This window comes from Zingiber officinale, chromosome 5A (genome assembly GCF_018446385.1).
Source record: "Zingiber officinale cultivar Zhangliang chromosome 5A, Zo_v1.1, whole genome shotgun sequence".
In the NCBI taxonomy this organism is placed as follows: domain Eukaryota; kingdom Viridiplantae; phylum Streptophyta; class Magnoliopsida; order Zingiberales; family Zingiberaceae; genus Zingiber; species Zingiber officinale.
This window is the reverse complement of record NC_055994.1, coordinates 124,646,403-124,659,970: the sequence shown is the minus strand read 5'-3', so window position 1 is coordinate 124,659,970 and position 13,568 is coordinate 124,646,403. Positions and strand designations below refer to the sequence as shown.

The 13,568-nt window shown below is 35.8% G+C and overlaps 1 protein-coding gene across 3 annotated transcripts in view; it reads left to right on the top strand.

Moving 5' to 3' along the window:
* LOC121981592 (tobamovirus multiplication protein 1-like) overlaps nt 1–13,568 on the top strand; it is a 28,867-nt gene that overhangs the window by 3,682 nt on the left and 11,617 nt on the right. For 2 of the 3 annotated variants that reach the window (XM_042534187.1, XM_042534189.1), the window contains exons 3-12: nt 2,670–2,703; nt 3,896–3,982; nt 4,066–4,117; nt 5,701–5,878; nt 6,038–6,133; nt 6,968–7,028; nt 8,673–8,737; nt 11,780–11,854; nt 11,942–12,023; nt 12,709–12,881. In XM_042534187.1, coding sequence (XP_042390121.1) covers nt 2,670–2,703; nt 3,896–3,982; nt 4,066–4,117; nt 5,701–5,878; nt 6,038–6,133; nt 6,968–7,028; nt 8,673–8,737; nt 11,780–11,854; nt 11,942–12,023; nt 12,709–12,881 — 903 coding nt within the window. The remainder of the gene's footprint in view (nt 1–2,669; nt 2,704–3,895; nt 3,983–4,065; nt 4,118–5,700; nt 5,879–6,037; nt 6,134–6,967; nt 7,029–8,672; nt 8,738–11,779; nt 11,855–11,941; nt 12,024–12,708; nt 12,882–13,568) is intronic. The other variant, XM_042534188.1, reaches the window with a different exon arrangement.

The window sequence follows — 13,568 nt, the reverse complement described above, 5'->3', positions numbered from 1 at the left end:
TTGAAAAGATAAAAGGAGAACAACAGTTTACCCAAACTATATCAACCAAAGTCTAGAATATACAGTAGTAATGATCTGAGAAACAGCTTGGAATGAAACGGGTGAAATGACTACAACATCAAAAATATCAAAAAAATGTTGAAGAACTACAACTACACTAGGATCAAGAGGACTTCTCATTTCCAATCAGCTCTGCATGAAGATGAAGCTGTTGTAGTTTGGGCTGTTTGAAATCTAGATAAAGATCTTTGGTTTCCAAGATCTCCTACCAGACTGGAATACAAGCAAACAGGAGGCATTTTAATCAGCTCCACAAAAGCTTCAACCAAGCTTGCCAATAGAGCTATAGAATAGAAAAGTGCAACTGAATGCTTCCTGGTGGCACAGAAAACCCAAAGCCACATAGAATTTAGGCAAGAATACAAGGCTTCTGATTTAACCCTCTTAGAATGAAAGATATAGTAATTTCTCCTCCAAATATCATGTATCCATGCCTGACCACGTGCTGAGGACTGGATGTTTTGCAACCACCTTGACCACTTATATTTGTTCATACAGAATGAGCGATCAATATCAAAGCATGTAAGTAGAAGACCCGGATCATAATTAGCACAATCACAGTGGAAGAAAAGATGCTCTGAGGTTCTCTCATCACGATGATCCATATTTGCACACAAAAGTCAAAATGGGTCCACACCCACTAATTTTGTTTATTAACCTCAACCTTAACCTTGTGTTTTGTTTGTTATGACCTACCAACCAATTAAAAAATTTGGACTTTCATAGGAGAGGAGGACCTTCAATTGATTTTATAGAACCATCCATGCTTCCCTTATGAATCAAAGCAGAATAAGCTGATTTGACAGCGAAGCAATTTGTTGTGCTCCTCTCGCATCTATTAAGTAGTCATACTAAGGAATCTGAGATGCTACTAACCCTTTGAAATATCCAATTAAGAGCTAGCATTCACAAGTGATTGAAAGATAGACCCAGAAAACAAATGTCTTTTATGATAATATCCTTCCTATTGCAATGCTCTTATAAGTCAGGAACAATGTGCCTTCTTGTGTTTTCTCCTACCTCTCTACCACACCAGAAGGGTACATTGAACAATGCCTATGTCACAGAAAATTCTAACTTAAAGGAGGCTCTTCCATATATATGGGAATGAGTGAAATTAGTCTCCACTTGACCCCAGAAGGTTCTTCAGAACTATAGATGTGTGGTAACATGTCCCCAAAGTGAACAATTTTGTATGAGGAGCCACCACTATCTGCATAGGTTGACCTGATTGTATGTAACAATTACAAAACCTCCAAGATGGAATGACCTACATACATGATCCCACAAAGCAAAAAAGCAAACATTAGAAGCATGTTATTGCTGTTGGTGCCAAAAGAATCTCTTCCTGATTCCTATCAATCTGACGAATTACCCAAGAAGGAATCAACAGGAAAGGATAGATGACCATCAATGTGAGCACATTATTTGCAAGTGTTTTTCTTCCTCCCAACTGACATAAAATCCTTTGTGAAGATGCCAACTTGTAAGAAAGTCTCCCAATAAGTGTGTCCCAGTACGCTTTCCTTAGTTGGGTCACACGAAGCTAAAGTATGCGAATGTGGGCTTCTGCTATTTCACTTGAAGCCCACTGAACCAAGAGCACAATTAGCAGGTTCTTGATATCAGAGGCTGCTGCCCTAGAAAAATTCAGGGTGTCATCCACAAAATGAAGTATTTGATATCTGAAAGCTCTGAGCATAAAAATCTCAAGCAATACCATAGAGAAGACCCTTCTGTTAACCCTGTGTCAGAGCACTATGAAGAACATCAGAATATGAATTAATATGGTCCTTGAGGATTTCCTGCTTCGCACCCCCATGACACCTGAACTAATTGCCTTCTTGGTTATTAATCACTGCCTCTCCTTTGGCTGAGGTAATCTGACCCTCAATCCAAAACAATCAATAGATGAGGAAAACCATGCAACTTCATCACCAGAGAGAGCGAAACCCAGTCACATCATTGAAGAACCTCTCGAAATTCAATTTGATCACAATAGACTCCTGCTCCTTATGTTTCCACTAATTGAGTATATCAATGGACCACATGTAACAGATTGCCTGTACTGCCTTTGATGAAGGCAAACTGGTGTGATCCAATTAAGATGGAGAGAAACCTCTACTGTGCACTTGAGCACTACTTTTCTTTAATTACTTTTATTTATTTTCATGCACTCCTAGGAACTGTAACTATTATTCAATATTGCCATCTATAATGGATATGATTCTTATTCTGTTAAGAACTTCCAAATGAGAAACATGTAGCATAAGCTTCTCTTGCTAGTGGTTTTAGTTCTCAGTGCAAGCTATTCTTCTAGATAAGACAATATTGATGAATGATTCTCTCCTAGGACAAATCATGGGAGGATGTGAAAATATTGTAAGAACATATGTTTTCTTTAATACACAGATATTGTGCAGCCTAGTTAATCCATATCATACTAATTCGGTCTAATTTATTTTTTTTTCTCCAGATTTTCTTTATGTAAATATCATAGATCTACTGATCTTGGCATCCATAAACATCTCCATCATCTGTTGCTTCTTCCTTGTGTTTTCTTCCATTATCTGTGAATAATTTGCACTATTGAATATATTCTGTTGCAGATATTCCATCTCATGATTGGCTCTTCCAACATAGGTAAGATGGATATTATGAAAGAGTAATCTTCTTATGAACGGAGTAATCTTGGATTTCACTAATATCTAGTCTAATATGATCTAAATCTTTATATTGAAAAACTGTATGTTGTTTGTTAGTTCTACAATATAATGAGAATCTCTTCTAACAAGCATAACATCTGTTACTGCTAAATTTCCTGTTTATGTTATTTTCAACCAGGGCAGCAGAAGCTTGTATGTTGTGTATATTTGTAGACACTTTTATTGTAGCAAAAGGTCGATAACAATTTTACTGTTGCACCAAGTCTCCCTTTCTTGCTTAAAACAGGACAAAATTTATATAGCTGAGTGAAAAACAGTGGGATTCATGTTTTGTTGTTATATGTTATGATGATCAATTGCTTCTTATGCATTCAATAAAAAAAAGTAGTCTAATTAATTTCTACAGATAATCAATTGGCTAACTAATCCCTAAAGCTCAAGCTAGTAGGAAATTGGCCAAATCTTTATAGCTTTAACACTCCTAGGAAATTGATCAACTGTCTTTATATCTTTAACACTCTCACTTTATATTCAGGTGAGTATACTGCACTTGATTGACTTAATTCAACACACGAATTGATGAGATAATGTTTTTTTTCTTGCCACAGGTAGAATTTGAACACTGGACCTCTTCCACTAATACCATGTTAAAGTTGGTCGAGTAACCACTTTTCTCCATAGCTTTAGCTATTCGGAAATCGATCAATTATGTAATTATATTCTTAAGAGATGCATGCTAGTAGCTTACTTTACTGGCTTGGTTGTTTACATGGCATATATATCCAACATGATATGAATTCATTTGAGTAAAAAAAGTAACATAAGATTGGAACTTATAATATATGCACTTGTTAAGCAACTTAATTGTAAAGCGTTTCTCTCCTCTGTTTATTCCTTTTTATTTTCTGCCTGCCTGATAAATTTTGAAGCTTGGGTTTGTTGTGCCATTATAAACTAGACAGATCTTCCTGCAAACATCTAATATTTTATTTTGCTATCATTCAAATTTTCACTTTTCTTTGTTTCTTCTATAAGTTCCATGGTTTTTTGATGCCTTCCGAATTATTGTTCTAGAGTACAGCAACTAATTGATTGCGACAACTTTTGTTGACTATTGCTGCACATTTTATATTGTGCATATTTGATGGCTTGTATTGATTTGATGTCAGGCTACTTGGCATACTTTATATCCGCTCTTATTGCTACTTGTGAGGGTTGGCGATGTTGGTCACATGGTTGTGGATTTGCTTTCATGGGTAAGAATACATGTAAAATTAATCTTCTTTGATCGGATAGATGATGTTTTCATTTGCATATTCTACAAACATTTTTTTTGCAGCTTGCCCTCAAATTATCTTTCTTGCTGCATTTCTCCTGCTTATCTCTTTCTGGTAAGTAACCCCCGTTACCAGTTTCAACAAATAGATGCATGAATCTACAATTGGTGAAAGTACTTAATGATTCTGTGCATCTGAGTTTCCCTCATTGTAGTTGAGCTTTCAATGATGGTCAATATTTAAATGCTTGTTGCTCTGATAGCATCCATAAAAAGTATTACTGATCCTTTGATTAGTAATGATTTGTCTTTTACTGTATAGATGAACTTTTGTCATTCTTGATGATTTGTGCATATATTTTTTTTGCAGAATTTAGGTAATTGTCTAGGATGGTTAATAATGTTATATGACTTTGTGCAGTGCATTTATCCTCATGTTCAGTCGTTGCATCGCTTTTCTTATTTTTAGATTTCATGTTTTAGCATGTAGTTGTGGCTCTATCATCATCTAACAGATTCATGCTTTACATCTGCAAATATCTTATTTCTTGAATCTTCTTCTCTGGAAACATGCATATGCTACCCATGCTAATCACTAATGAAGATTTCAGTTTGAGCCCTTGTGGATAATTGCTATCTTAGTTTTCTTGAAACAATTGCATTTTCTTTTTTTGCCATGAGCTTACATATTCTAAGTTTAGTGTCTGCTGCATTGATAATCCAGGCAAAAGATAGAGTTAACAGAAGTTTTATATCCATATTTTACATTATGGATCTGTAGCTTGATATATTAGAACTTGAAACTTGCGACATGCTTAAATAAGGGGATTTATTAGTTTGTCTTTATCTTAGTTTCATTAATATCTTTCACATAGTACAATTTCTTCAAGGTTAATATGTTAGATTTAATCTGGACCAATTATATATAAAATGACGTTTGATTTTATCTAATTACAATTTACAATTTGGTATTCATTTTATTGTAATAAATTAAGTAAAAAATCAAAATTTTTTGCATCAATTTGCACCATCAACAGCCCAATCCATAATCAGGGGAAGTTATACAACTCAGCTTCAACATAATTACTTTGATATAGCTACCCCTTAAACATTTTTCCTTTGTTCTACCACATTTAATATTATTGTCTCTCCTGTAGCAAAGTAATTCCAACATGTTATGTAAAGCCAACTCTGTATAGTTGTTTGGGTTCCTCCATTTGTTTAATAACCCAAACTAAGTCACTTCACCTTCAACAGAAACGATGTATGGAAGAATACCATGTATTGATAGGTGGAGAAGATCCTTTTTAATCATCATGAAATATTCTGTTTTTAGTGGCTACAGTCGTATTGTTCCCTACATAATATGTTTTACAAGAATAGCTCACTTTGTAATTACATATTTTCCAATCTGATTTTTTCTACTATATTTTTATGGCCTGATTAATAAGTTCTAGTTTCCTTGTATTCTTTTAGATTACATTAAATAGTAAATGATATTAACAAGGATCCATGTTGAAAACACGATTATATCATTTTTGGAGCTACCCCATGATTTAGCTGCGCAATGGAAGATCTAATGCTCACTTGAAGAACATGAGCCACATCCTCTAAATTTAACTATCACAATTTCTGTGCGAATGAACATCTGAAACTTAATAAGTTTGCTTATGCTTGTGACATATTTACATTCTGTAGGGTTGACCTGTGCCATCAAGCAAGTGATGATGAAGAGGAAGATTATGAACCTGGTTGCACTGAAGCTTTGTTGGATAAGTCAATGAATAAACAAGATCAGCTGCATGCTGATGGGTGTAGAGTATTTTGCTTTCCTCGAAGCATTCATGTTGGAAACCGACAAAAGTTTGTAATCTTGGTAAGTATTTGTTTGTTGAGCATGTTGAACTACAAATGCCTTCACATGTTTGTTGAAGTTAATATTATGGATGAAAGAAGATTGTTCGTATTCAGAACATTCTGAATTGTGCTTGCTTATGAAATACTGATGAACTATGTCACACCATTTCTTTTTTAGGTGATTGCCCTTATATTTATTTCTATGATCGCATTTTCCATCTTGATATGGATTGGTGGAGGAAAAAATCCTATCGATTCTCCTCTTGTGGCTAGGGTATGTTATTGGCTGTTCTTACTTATTAGTCTTTTTTTATGGATTGAGGTGTCAGATATTCCTTCAATTTGGATGAAAAATGCAATTATCTTATGGCAATTTTTTTCCTTTTGAAGAAATTGAAATGAGTTTTTGCTATTGTTGCAATAAGTACCAAGTTGAGGATGTTTTTGTCTACACACCTTTTTAAAGAAAGTTAAGGGGATGATGAGGGGGTTAAGCCAAAATCATGATAGAAACACCTCTCATCTTCTTGTTTTGTCTTGGTTTCATTGCTTCAGTTCAAGGATTCGAGATGTATCGAATCTTGACATGGACAACACTGTCATGCATCCCAACAACGGATCATTAAGCATGTGCTGATGAGTCCCTTGCTTTGCTGCCTGGCGTTGACACCCTGTTTTTTGGTCTCTTAGGAAGCAGTAGTGGGCAAAGCCCATGGGTGTCAAATCTCTGCAAACCTCACTTGTGGAGGTGTGATCTTGTGATAAGCATCATTGCCAGCATGTTGTCCTTTCTATCACACATTCAAATTTATGATGCCACGGGCTGTAGACATGGCACAGTAGATTCAATCTTATTAGGATATGTTACATGATACATATTGCGTGGACAAATTTTGAGATCAGTGTCAGATTGAGATTTTAAACACTTGGTTAAACTAAGAACTATTGATACTTGTCTATCTTTATTTCTTAAGTCTCCAGAATATGGCAGTCAAGGGTCACATTGTAGAACAGTTTAGGCAATGCATTTCTTCGTCAGCTATATTATTTCTATTTTGCCTTTTCCATATCTTTCTGGGAATGCTGATGCTACATTCTTTTTTTGCAGGTTTATCTATATACTTCTTCTGTAGCAATGCTCCTTTTAGGTGGTGCTTTTGCTTGCTATGGTGACTATTTTTTCTCGCTGTTTCTTTTTTCATTGTATTTATGATTTGAATTCTTTGAATACTAGTTAGGGAATAAACTGTCATTAAGCTACATGCATTCAGGATGATTTGAAACATAGTTAATACTTGCAATGCCGTTTTTCATTGAACACTGAAACATGAAGCTTGAGATCCAAACCCAAAGGTGTTGGACGAAACAGGAGTTTAAGAAATCCAAATTTCAATCAGAAAAATTAGATGCACAGAATAGAAAATACAGAAAAAAATTAGTCAGAAATATTATCTAGTTGAAACATCAACAAGCCAACTCTCTTTAGAGAAATATTGCCTTCCCATAGTGTGAAGGGTTTGACAATCTTTTCCCAAGATCTGATAACAACTAAGCTTCATGGAGACTCACTCCAATGCAGTATAAAGGCAAACTTATTAGCAGGAAGCCTCCATGTTAGACTACAAAGTTGGGTTTTACTTTCAGCAATAATTTAAATGTAAACTGGAAAACTATTTCACATGGGAAAGCATTGCTTTTTTACATGCAATTCAAGAAAAAGCATCTGTAGGAAAAAGATAGATGCTGAAGGTGGAAATTCCATAAACGATAGCATGGGGAATTATGTGGATTAACTCAAACTTATTTGGATGATAATTAGAATATGTTTCAATCTTTTTTTTTTTTGCAGATTTTATTTGAAAACTTTAATTGAATGTGTATTTTTAGAGGCAGAAGTGATTGATATATAAGGGTGGCGATTAGTGTGGGCATTCTGCCGGGAAATCTCATTACTCAAGTTTATTTCAAATTTCCATTGGACCTGTCATTGCTTCCTTTTTTGACATTGTAATTTGGACCAATGTGGATGATTTCCTGTGCTAACTAATTGAGAAATCACACTACATAGAACTGAGCTGTCCTCAAGAAATACCAAAGCTCTATTGTATGTTGTGGATGATAACTCCATAGATTGTCAGGTGAAGATAGTAGAGAAAATGTAAGCAATGAAAAAAAATAGAATTCCAGCTAAGTTTTCTATCACTTGTTAGATAGGAGAGGGTAACAAATTTATTTCCGATTGCCCTGATCATGATGTAAATTACTATTGATCGAAAAATAAGGTATTATTTGAAAGATCTTTGGATATTTTTGTATGATAAGCCTTCTAGCTGAGATGCCTATAAGAAGTAAAACATTTACTTTGGTAATAACTGTTTATCTTTCAACCATAACAGTGGGTACAACTTGCCTGTGTGATGCCTACTAGAAGCATAACATTTACCTTGTTAATGATTGGACAATACATAATTTGCCAGTATGAAAAATCTAATAGCTGATAGAGCGTTTACTTCAGTAGGATTGTTGCACATTCAACCATAACAGTGGAAATATGAAATTCTATTGGACACTATTCTCAGTGACTTGTTAGTTTGGCTCTGAATTTATGTGCTTATGGGCTTTGACACTTTTCTATATTAGCATGCCCATAGGAGGTTTTCTATTTTACTTTTCCTGCTCGCTTACTCATTTGATGCATTATAAAAGTCACCAACATTCTATATCACCTATGGATAAACATTGAAACATTGCTTTTGGAAGGCACATTTTCATGTTCATATGTATTATGATTTTTTGTTTCTTGATCATGTCAGGGACTCTGTTGTTTTCAAAAATGAGCAAAGTGCGTTCGGAAATGGCATCTACTGAAATGTGGAAGGTATGTAAAATAAGAACTCCTACTTAGGTCTGCACATTTGCTTTGCTTATGAAACTGTCTAATGAGGTTCACTTAGGTTTCACATTTGCTTTGTTATTGGTTAAGCCTTAGTTTTCCTAATGTAGTTTATTATTGAAACAAAGAAACTGAAGCTTAGCATGTCAAGATAGTACTTTCTCTGTGCATAACTTGTTAGTTCATTTTCGCCCCTTCAAATCATAATAAATTATAAATTTTTGAGAAAAGATTTTGTTGTGACAACTTATTACACAAGATATCATTGATGATAAAAATACACAGCAGTTTGCACAGGATTTCTTGAACACTAACACAGGAGCTCTTCACAAGATGCACATGAAGCAAAAAGGTAAGAGCGATTGCCTGACTAGCTTCCTATCCTCCTTACTCAATTTATGTTTATGACCTTTTGCATGATTTGGCACACACCATCCACAGCTCAAGAATTTCAATCCAAAAATCAGAGCGTATTGCTCACATCCTTACTGACTGATTGGAAAATAACATTACATTGTGTCAACTAAACCATATATAGCTATGCTTCCACAAATGTATTGAAGACTTGTTGATTCTGTAGGATCGAGGTACGTGAGGGGAGGGGGGGGGGGGTTGAATCACTGTGTCTTTTAAAAACTTATCTTTTTCTTCTTTTAAAAACAAAGTACGTAGCGGAAAAATAAAAACAATTAAGCAAAGAAGAAGAGAATATGAACACAAGGAGTTACTCGGTTCGAAGCTTTCGACGACTCCTACTCCAAGACCCACGATCCCTCGGATCATATTGACGGGCAATCCGCTATAAACCTCTTTCGGAATCGTTGGAAGAGGGAATCGAATACAAGTACGAAAAACGAAAAAATGTAACAGCCTACACTTTCCTTTTGCAAGTATGAAAGATGTACAAGAATATTAAATTGTTACCAACACTTTTAGGAGTGTAGAGTTTGAACGGGCTCGTGTGTCGGTGTCGGTCTGCCAGCGGCGGTCGGATGTTCTCGGAGCAGTAGTGCAGCAACATAGCGTAGTTGAAGCAGCAGAAGAATCGTTGAAGCTTGTAGAAGAGATGAATCCATTGTGTTGTCCGAACACTTCTTTTAAAGAGTGTTGAGGGTGCCTCCAAGCTCATCGGAGGCGCCTCCAACCTTAAGTTTAATCCCTTAAACCCCAGTTGCAATAAACAATGTTGACTTCGGCTTCTATCCACTCGAGGGCGCCTTCCAAGCGCTCCAAGGCGTCTCTAAGCATGCACCAGGGGCGCCTCCAATGCACTGCAGGGCGCCTCCCTACAACTCAAACTTTATCTCTTTGAGGGCGTTTCTAACGGATCCAGGGCACCTCCAAGCCTACTCCGAGGTGCCTCTAGTCAGCTCTGAGGCTCCTCGGACATTGTTCATCCGAGGTTGATTTTTGCTACTTTAGTCTTGCAAAATGCGTTAGTCCAAAAATAAAGTGTAACGTACAAAACAAAGTTAGAACAATAATAAAACAACATTATTAATTAGATCGTGTCTGTCTAAGTCCATGATCTAGTCATGGTTTTAGTTTAGGTATCCAAAATGAACTTGGACCAGTGCCTAAAGTCCCTAATTGGGACTTTTTCTCATTGGAACACTATCCTGTGACTTACCTCACCATACAGAATCGCTTGACTTGCCTTTAACCCACCAGGTCTTCCTATCAGTTGTTAGGCCTGCAGACCTAACTAGACTTCGGCCAGCTGTTAGGCCCCGCGGATTCAACCGGATTTCCCGCTAGATATCGGGTCACTCCTTGATCTATCTGGACTTCCCACTAGCTATCAGGTCCTTCAGGCCCATCAAGTTCTGCACACTTGATAACAAGGTTAGATCACACCACACCTAACTTTAATCCATTTGGAATACCAAACCAACCTCACCATCAGAGAAAACCAGCCACCACCAAGGATCATGCTTTAGGGTAGCTCGGTACACGAAGCTCCCGCTATGCGGGGTCCCGGGGAAGGATCTATTGTACGCAGTCTTATCTTGCTTTTTGCAAGAGGCTATTTCCAGACCACCAAGGATCACGTGATAAGCCTATTTTACTGAGAAGTGCTCATCCTTCTCCCACCTCCAGACCATCTCAGCACCCATCTGCCTGCTTCTCTCTGAGCCAATAAACTCCATCAAGTCACTTGTAGGGACTGACCTGCTAAAGGAGATCTCTTGAGTGGGAATGGAATCAATGGATAAATCCATCTGACTAAGATCAATGAGCGTACAGAGAATACTAGTGGATATCTCCAGCTTAACACCACTCCATTACCCCCACAACTCTGCCATTGGTATGTATCATGGCCACTTGGATCTCCCATCATAATGCTATTATACTTTATGACTTGTATGAAATAAATAAATTTTTAAATCTGAATCTACCCAAAGAAATGACAAGACATTCATAATCATTTGGGGAGCATGATATAGTTTTATGTTTTATCATACTGAATGTTGCTTATAACTTATTATTTGATGTATATTCAGTTACATATATGTGGAGTAAATAAATGTTAGATGACATTTCCAAATGTTTAAAACATAATGATTAAATCCTAAAAGCGTGTTATATGACAATTTTATATTTTTGTTGCATTTTTCTCGTACGTTAGATTTTTCTCATATAGGCTGTTTGTGATTCCAACAATGCAATATGCCCATATAGATGATATCAACAATATTCTATTGTCTGATCATGTTCCCAGACCTGTTCTGGTGGTTATGTGAACTATTAGGTCATTTCTCACCATTCTTTTCTTTGTTATATATTTCTGCGTGTGTTTCCAGATTGTAGTACTAATCGCTCAAATTTCAAACAGTTTCTATTGAACTATATATTATATTATGAAGTATATGAACTTTAACTTTTGAATTTTCTTACCAAACCATTCAATTGAATCATCTTTATAGGTCCTTAGATTTGCTACCTGTAAAATGACATTTCATTATGCTTCAGTTTCTGGCGATTTGATAAACTTCTCAAGATTACTGTACCTGGTTATATATGCAGGTTGCAAGTTTGGCAGCTGTGACTGTTCTATGTTTCACATCATCTGCTGTTCTAGCTGTTACTACTACTGTACCAGTATGTTGTTGTTAATTGTTAAATCGTTCTATTAAATAAGTGCAACAGACATCAATCGCACACTAGCATTTACATATTTCTTTGCAGTTGGAGATGCTTTCAAATTGGCACCCACGTGATTCAGAGAACCTACTCAGTTCAGTTTTTGTTTTTCTCTACTACTTCATAGGTATGCTCACAATATTCCTTTTGGATACAAATTAGAAATGAAACAAAATAAAATTAACTGTTACAACTTACATAAGCATACACAACCAATGGCTATCAGTTTTATCCTATATCTAAGTACCAGATGGTTTTATTTGTGATAAGCCTTCATTGTTAATGTTTGTGTACCACACAGGTGCACTTTTTTTTTTTTGGTTGGTCACAATTCCTTGCATGGTAGTGAGATTTACTATGTGACATCTTTTAATCAACTTTAAGTGGATGAGTATCAATGCATGATTTTGCTAGCTAACTTGGCTTGTTTTTGTATTACACATATATCGATAATAACGTGTCATGCACATCCCACAAACACCTGCTGAAACATGAATTGCAAAACAGAATCTGGAATTGACACAGTATCACATGACTTGACAAGATGAAAACATGACATAGTTGTCCTTTGTATCAAATAAATCAATTTCTATTTTTTATGTCATATGATTGGTTTTAAGAAAGGCTAACTAATTTTAGGCCATATAAATTATTATTATTTTTTTAAAAATGATCTGACATAATAATGGTGCAACATGATTTGTCAAAAATTTTCTAGTTAATTATGTCATAAAACTACTGTCTCTTGCAAAGTCCCATTTGCTTCCTCATTTATCTAGTTACTGCAAGCGATATTCTAAAATTTCTTTCAGGTTCATCAGTACCCTCAGGCTTTGTCTTATGGGTCATGAGAGAAATGCCGCCTTCACATGTAAATTATACTCATAGAACACCACAATCTACCGTGGTAACTTTTATCAGAGAGAGAGATTCAGCTGCTCAAAATCCACAATGGAGGGATGCGGTAACATCGTTGCAGAATAAGGTGAGATCTAATTCTCATCATGGACCTTTTCTTTTCATTGTACCGCATTTAATGGACATTTACCTTGAATTTCTGTCATGACCGAAGGGCTCCGTCCCTATACAAGGGCTAGGGTCTTCGCTCATAAAATATCCTTGCTGCACTATAACCTTGTAATAGCCACCAATTGAATACACAGTTAAAATAATAATAATGTTGAAAATTTTATTAAATAGGTTAAAACATGCAGAAAACAATGTCGCAACTCATGCCGACAGACATAATTTGACTCATGTTGATGAATACAACTGGGTTCATACTGACAACAAGGAAACACACTAAAGGAAAATGCATAAATAAAATAAAGGAACACTAATAACCCATCTCCAACATAGGTTGTTGGCTATCTCTCATTATGATCAATCTGAAACAGAAATCCAACCACCTTGAAAGATTGCCTCAAGTCTGTTAATCTAATGGTCAAACGATAAGTGGGTCGTGAACATACAAGTGCAATGTGGGGTAATAGAATATGTGCATGATATGACATCTCATAAAAGACAACGGAAATATTTCGCAAGGTAAGTACACTTTATTTATTTATTAAATAACCATCAATCTATTGTTATTTCTCTTTAGTAGTTTCATCATCTCTAATGTTTTAATCTAAGATGATCCCATCTAATGGATAAGGTTGGGTTATTGTAT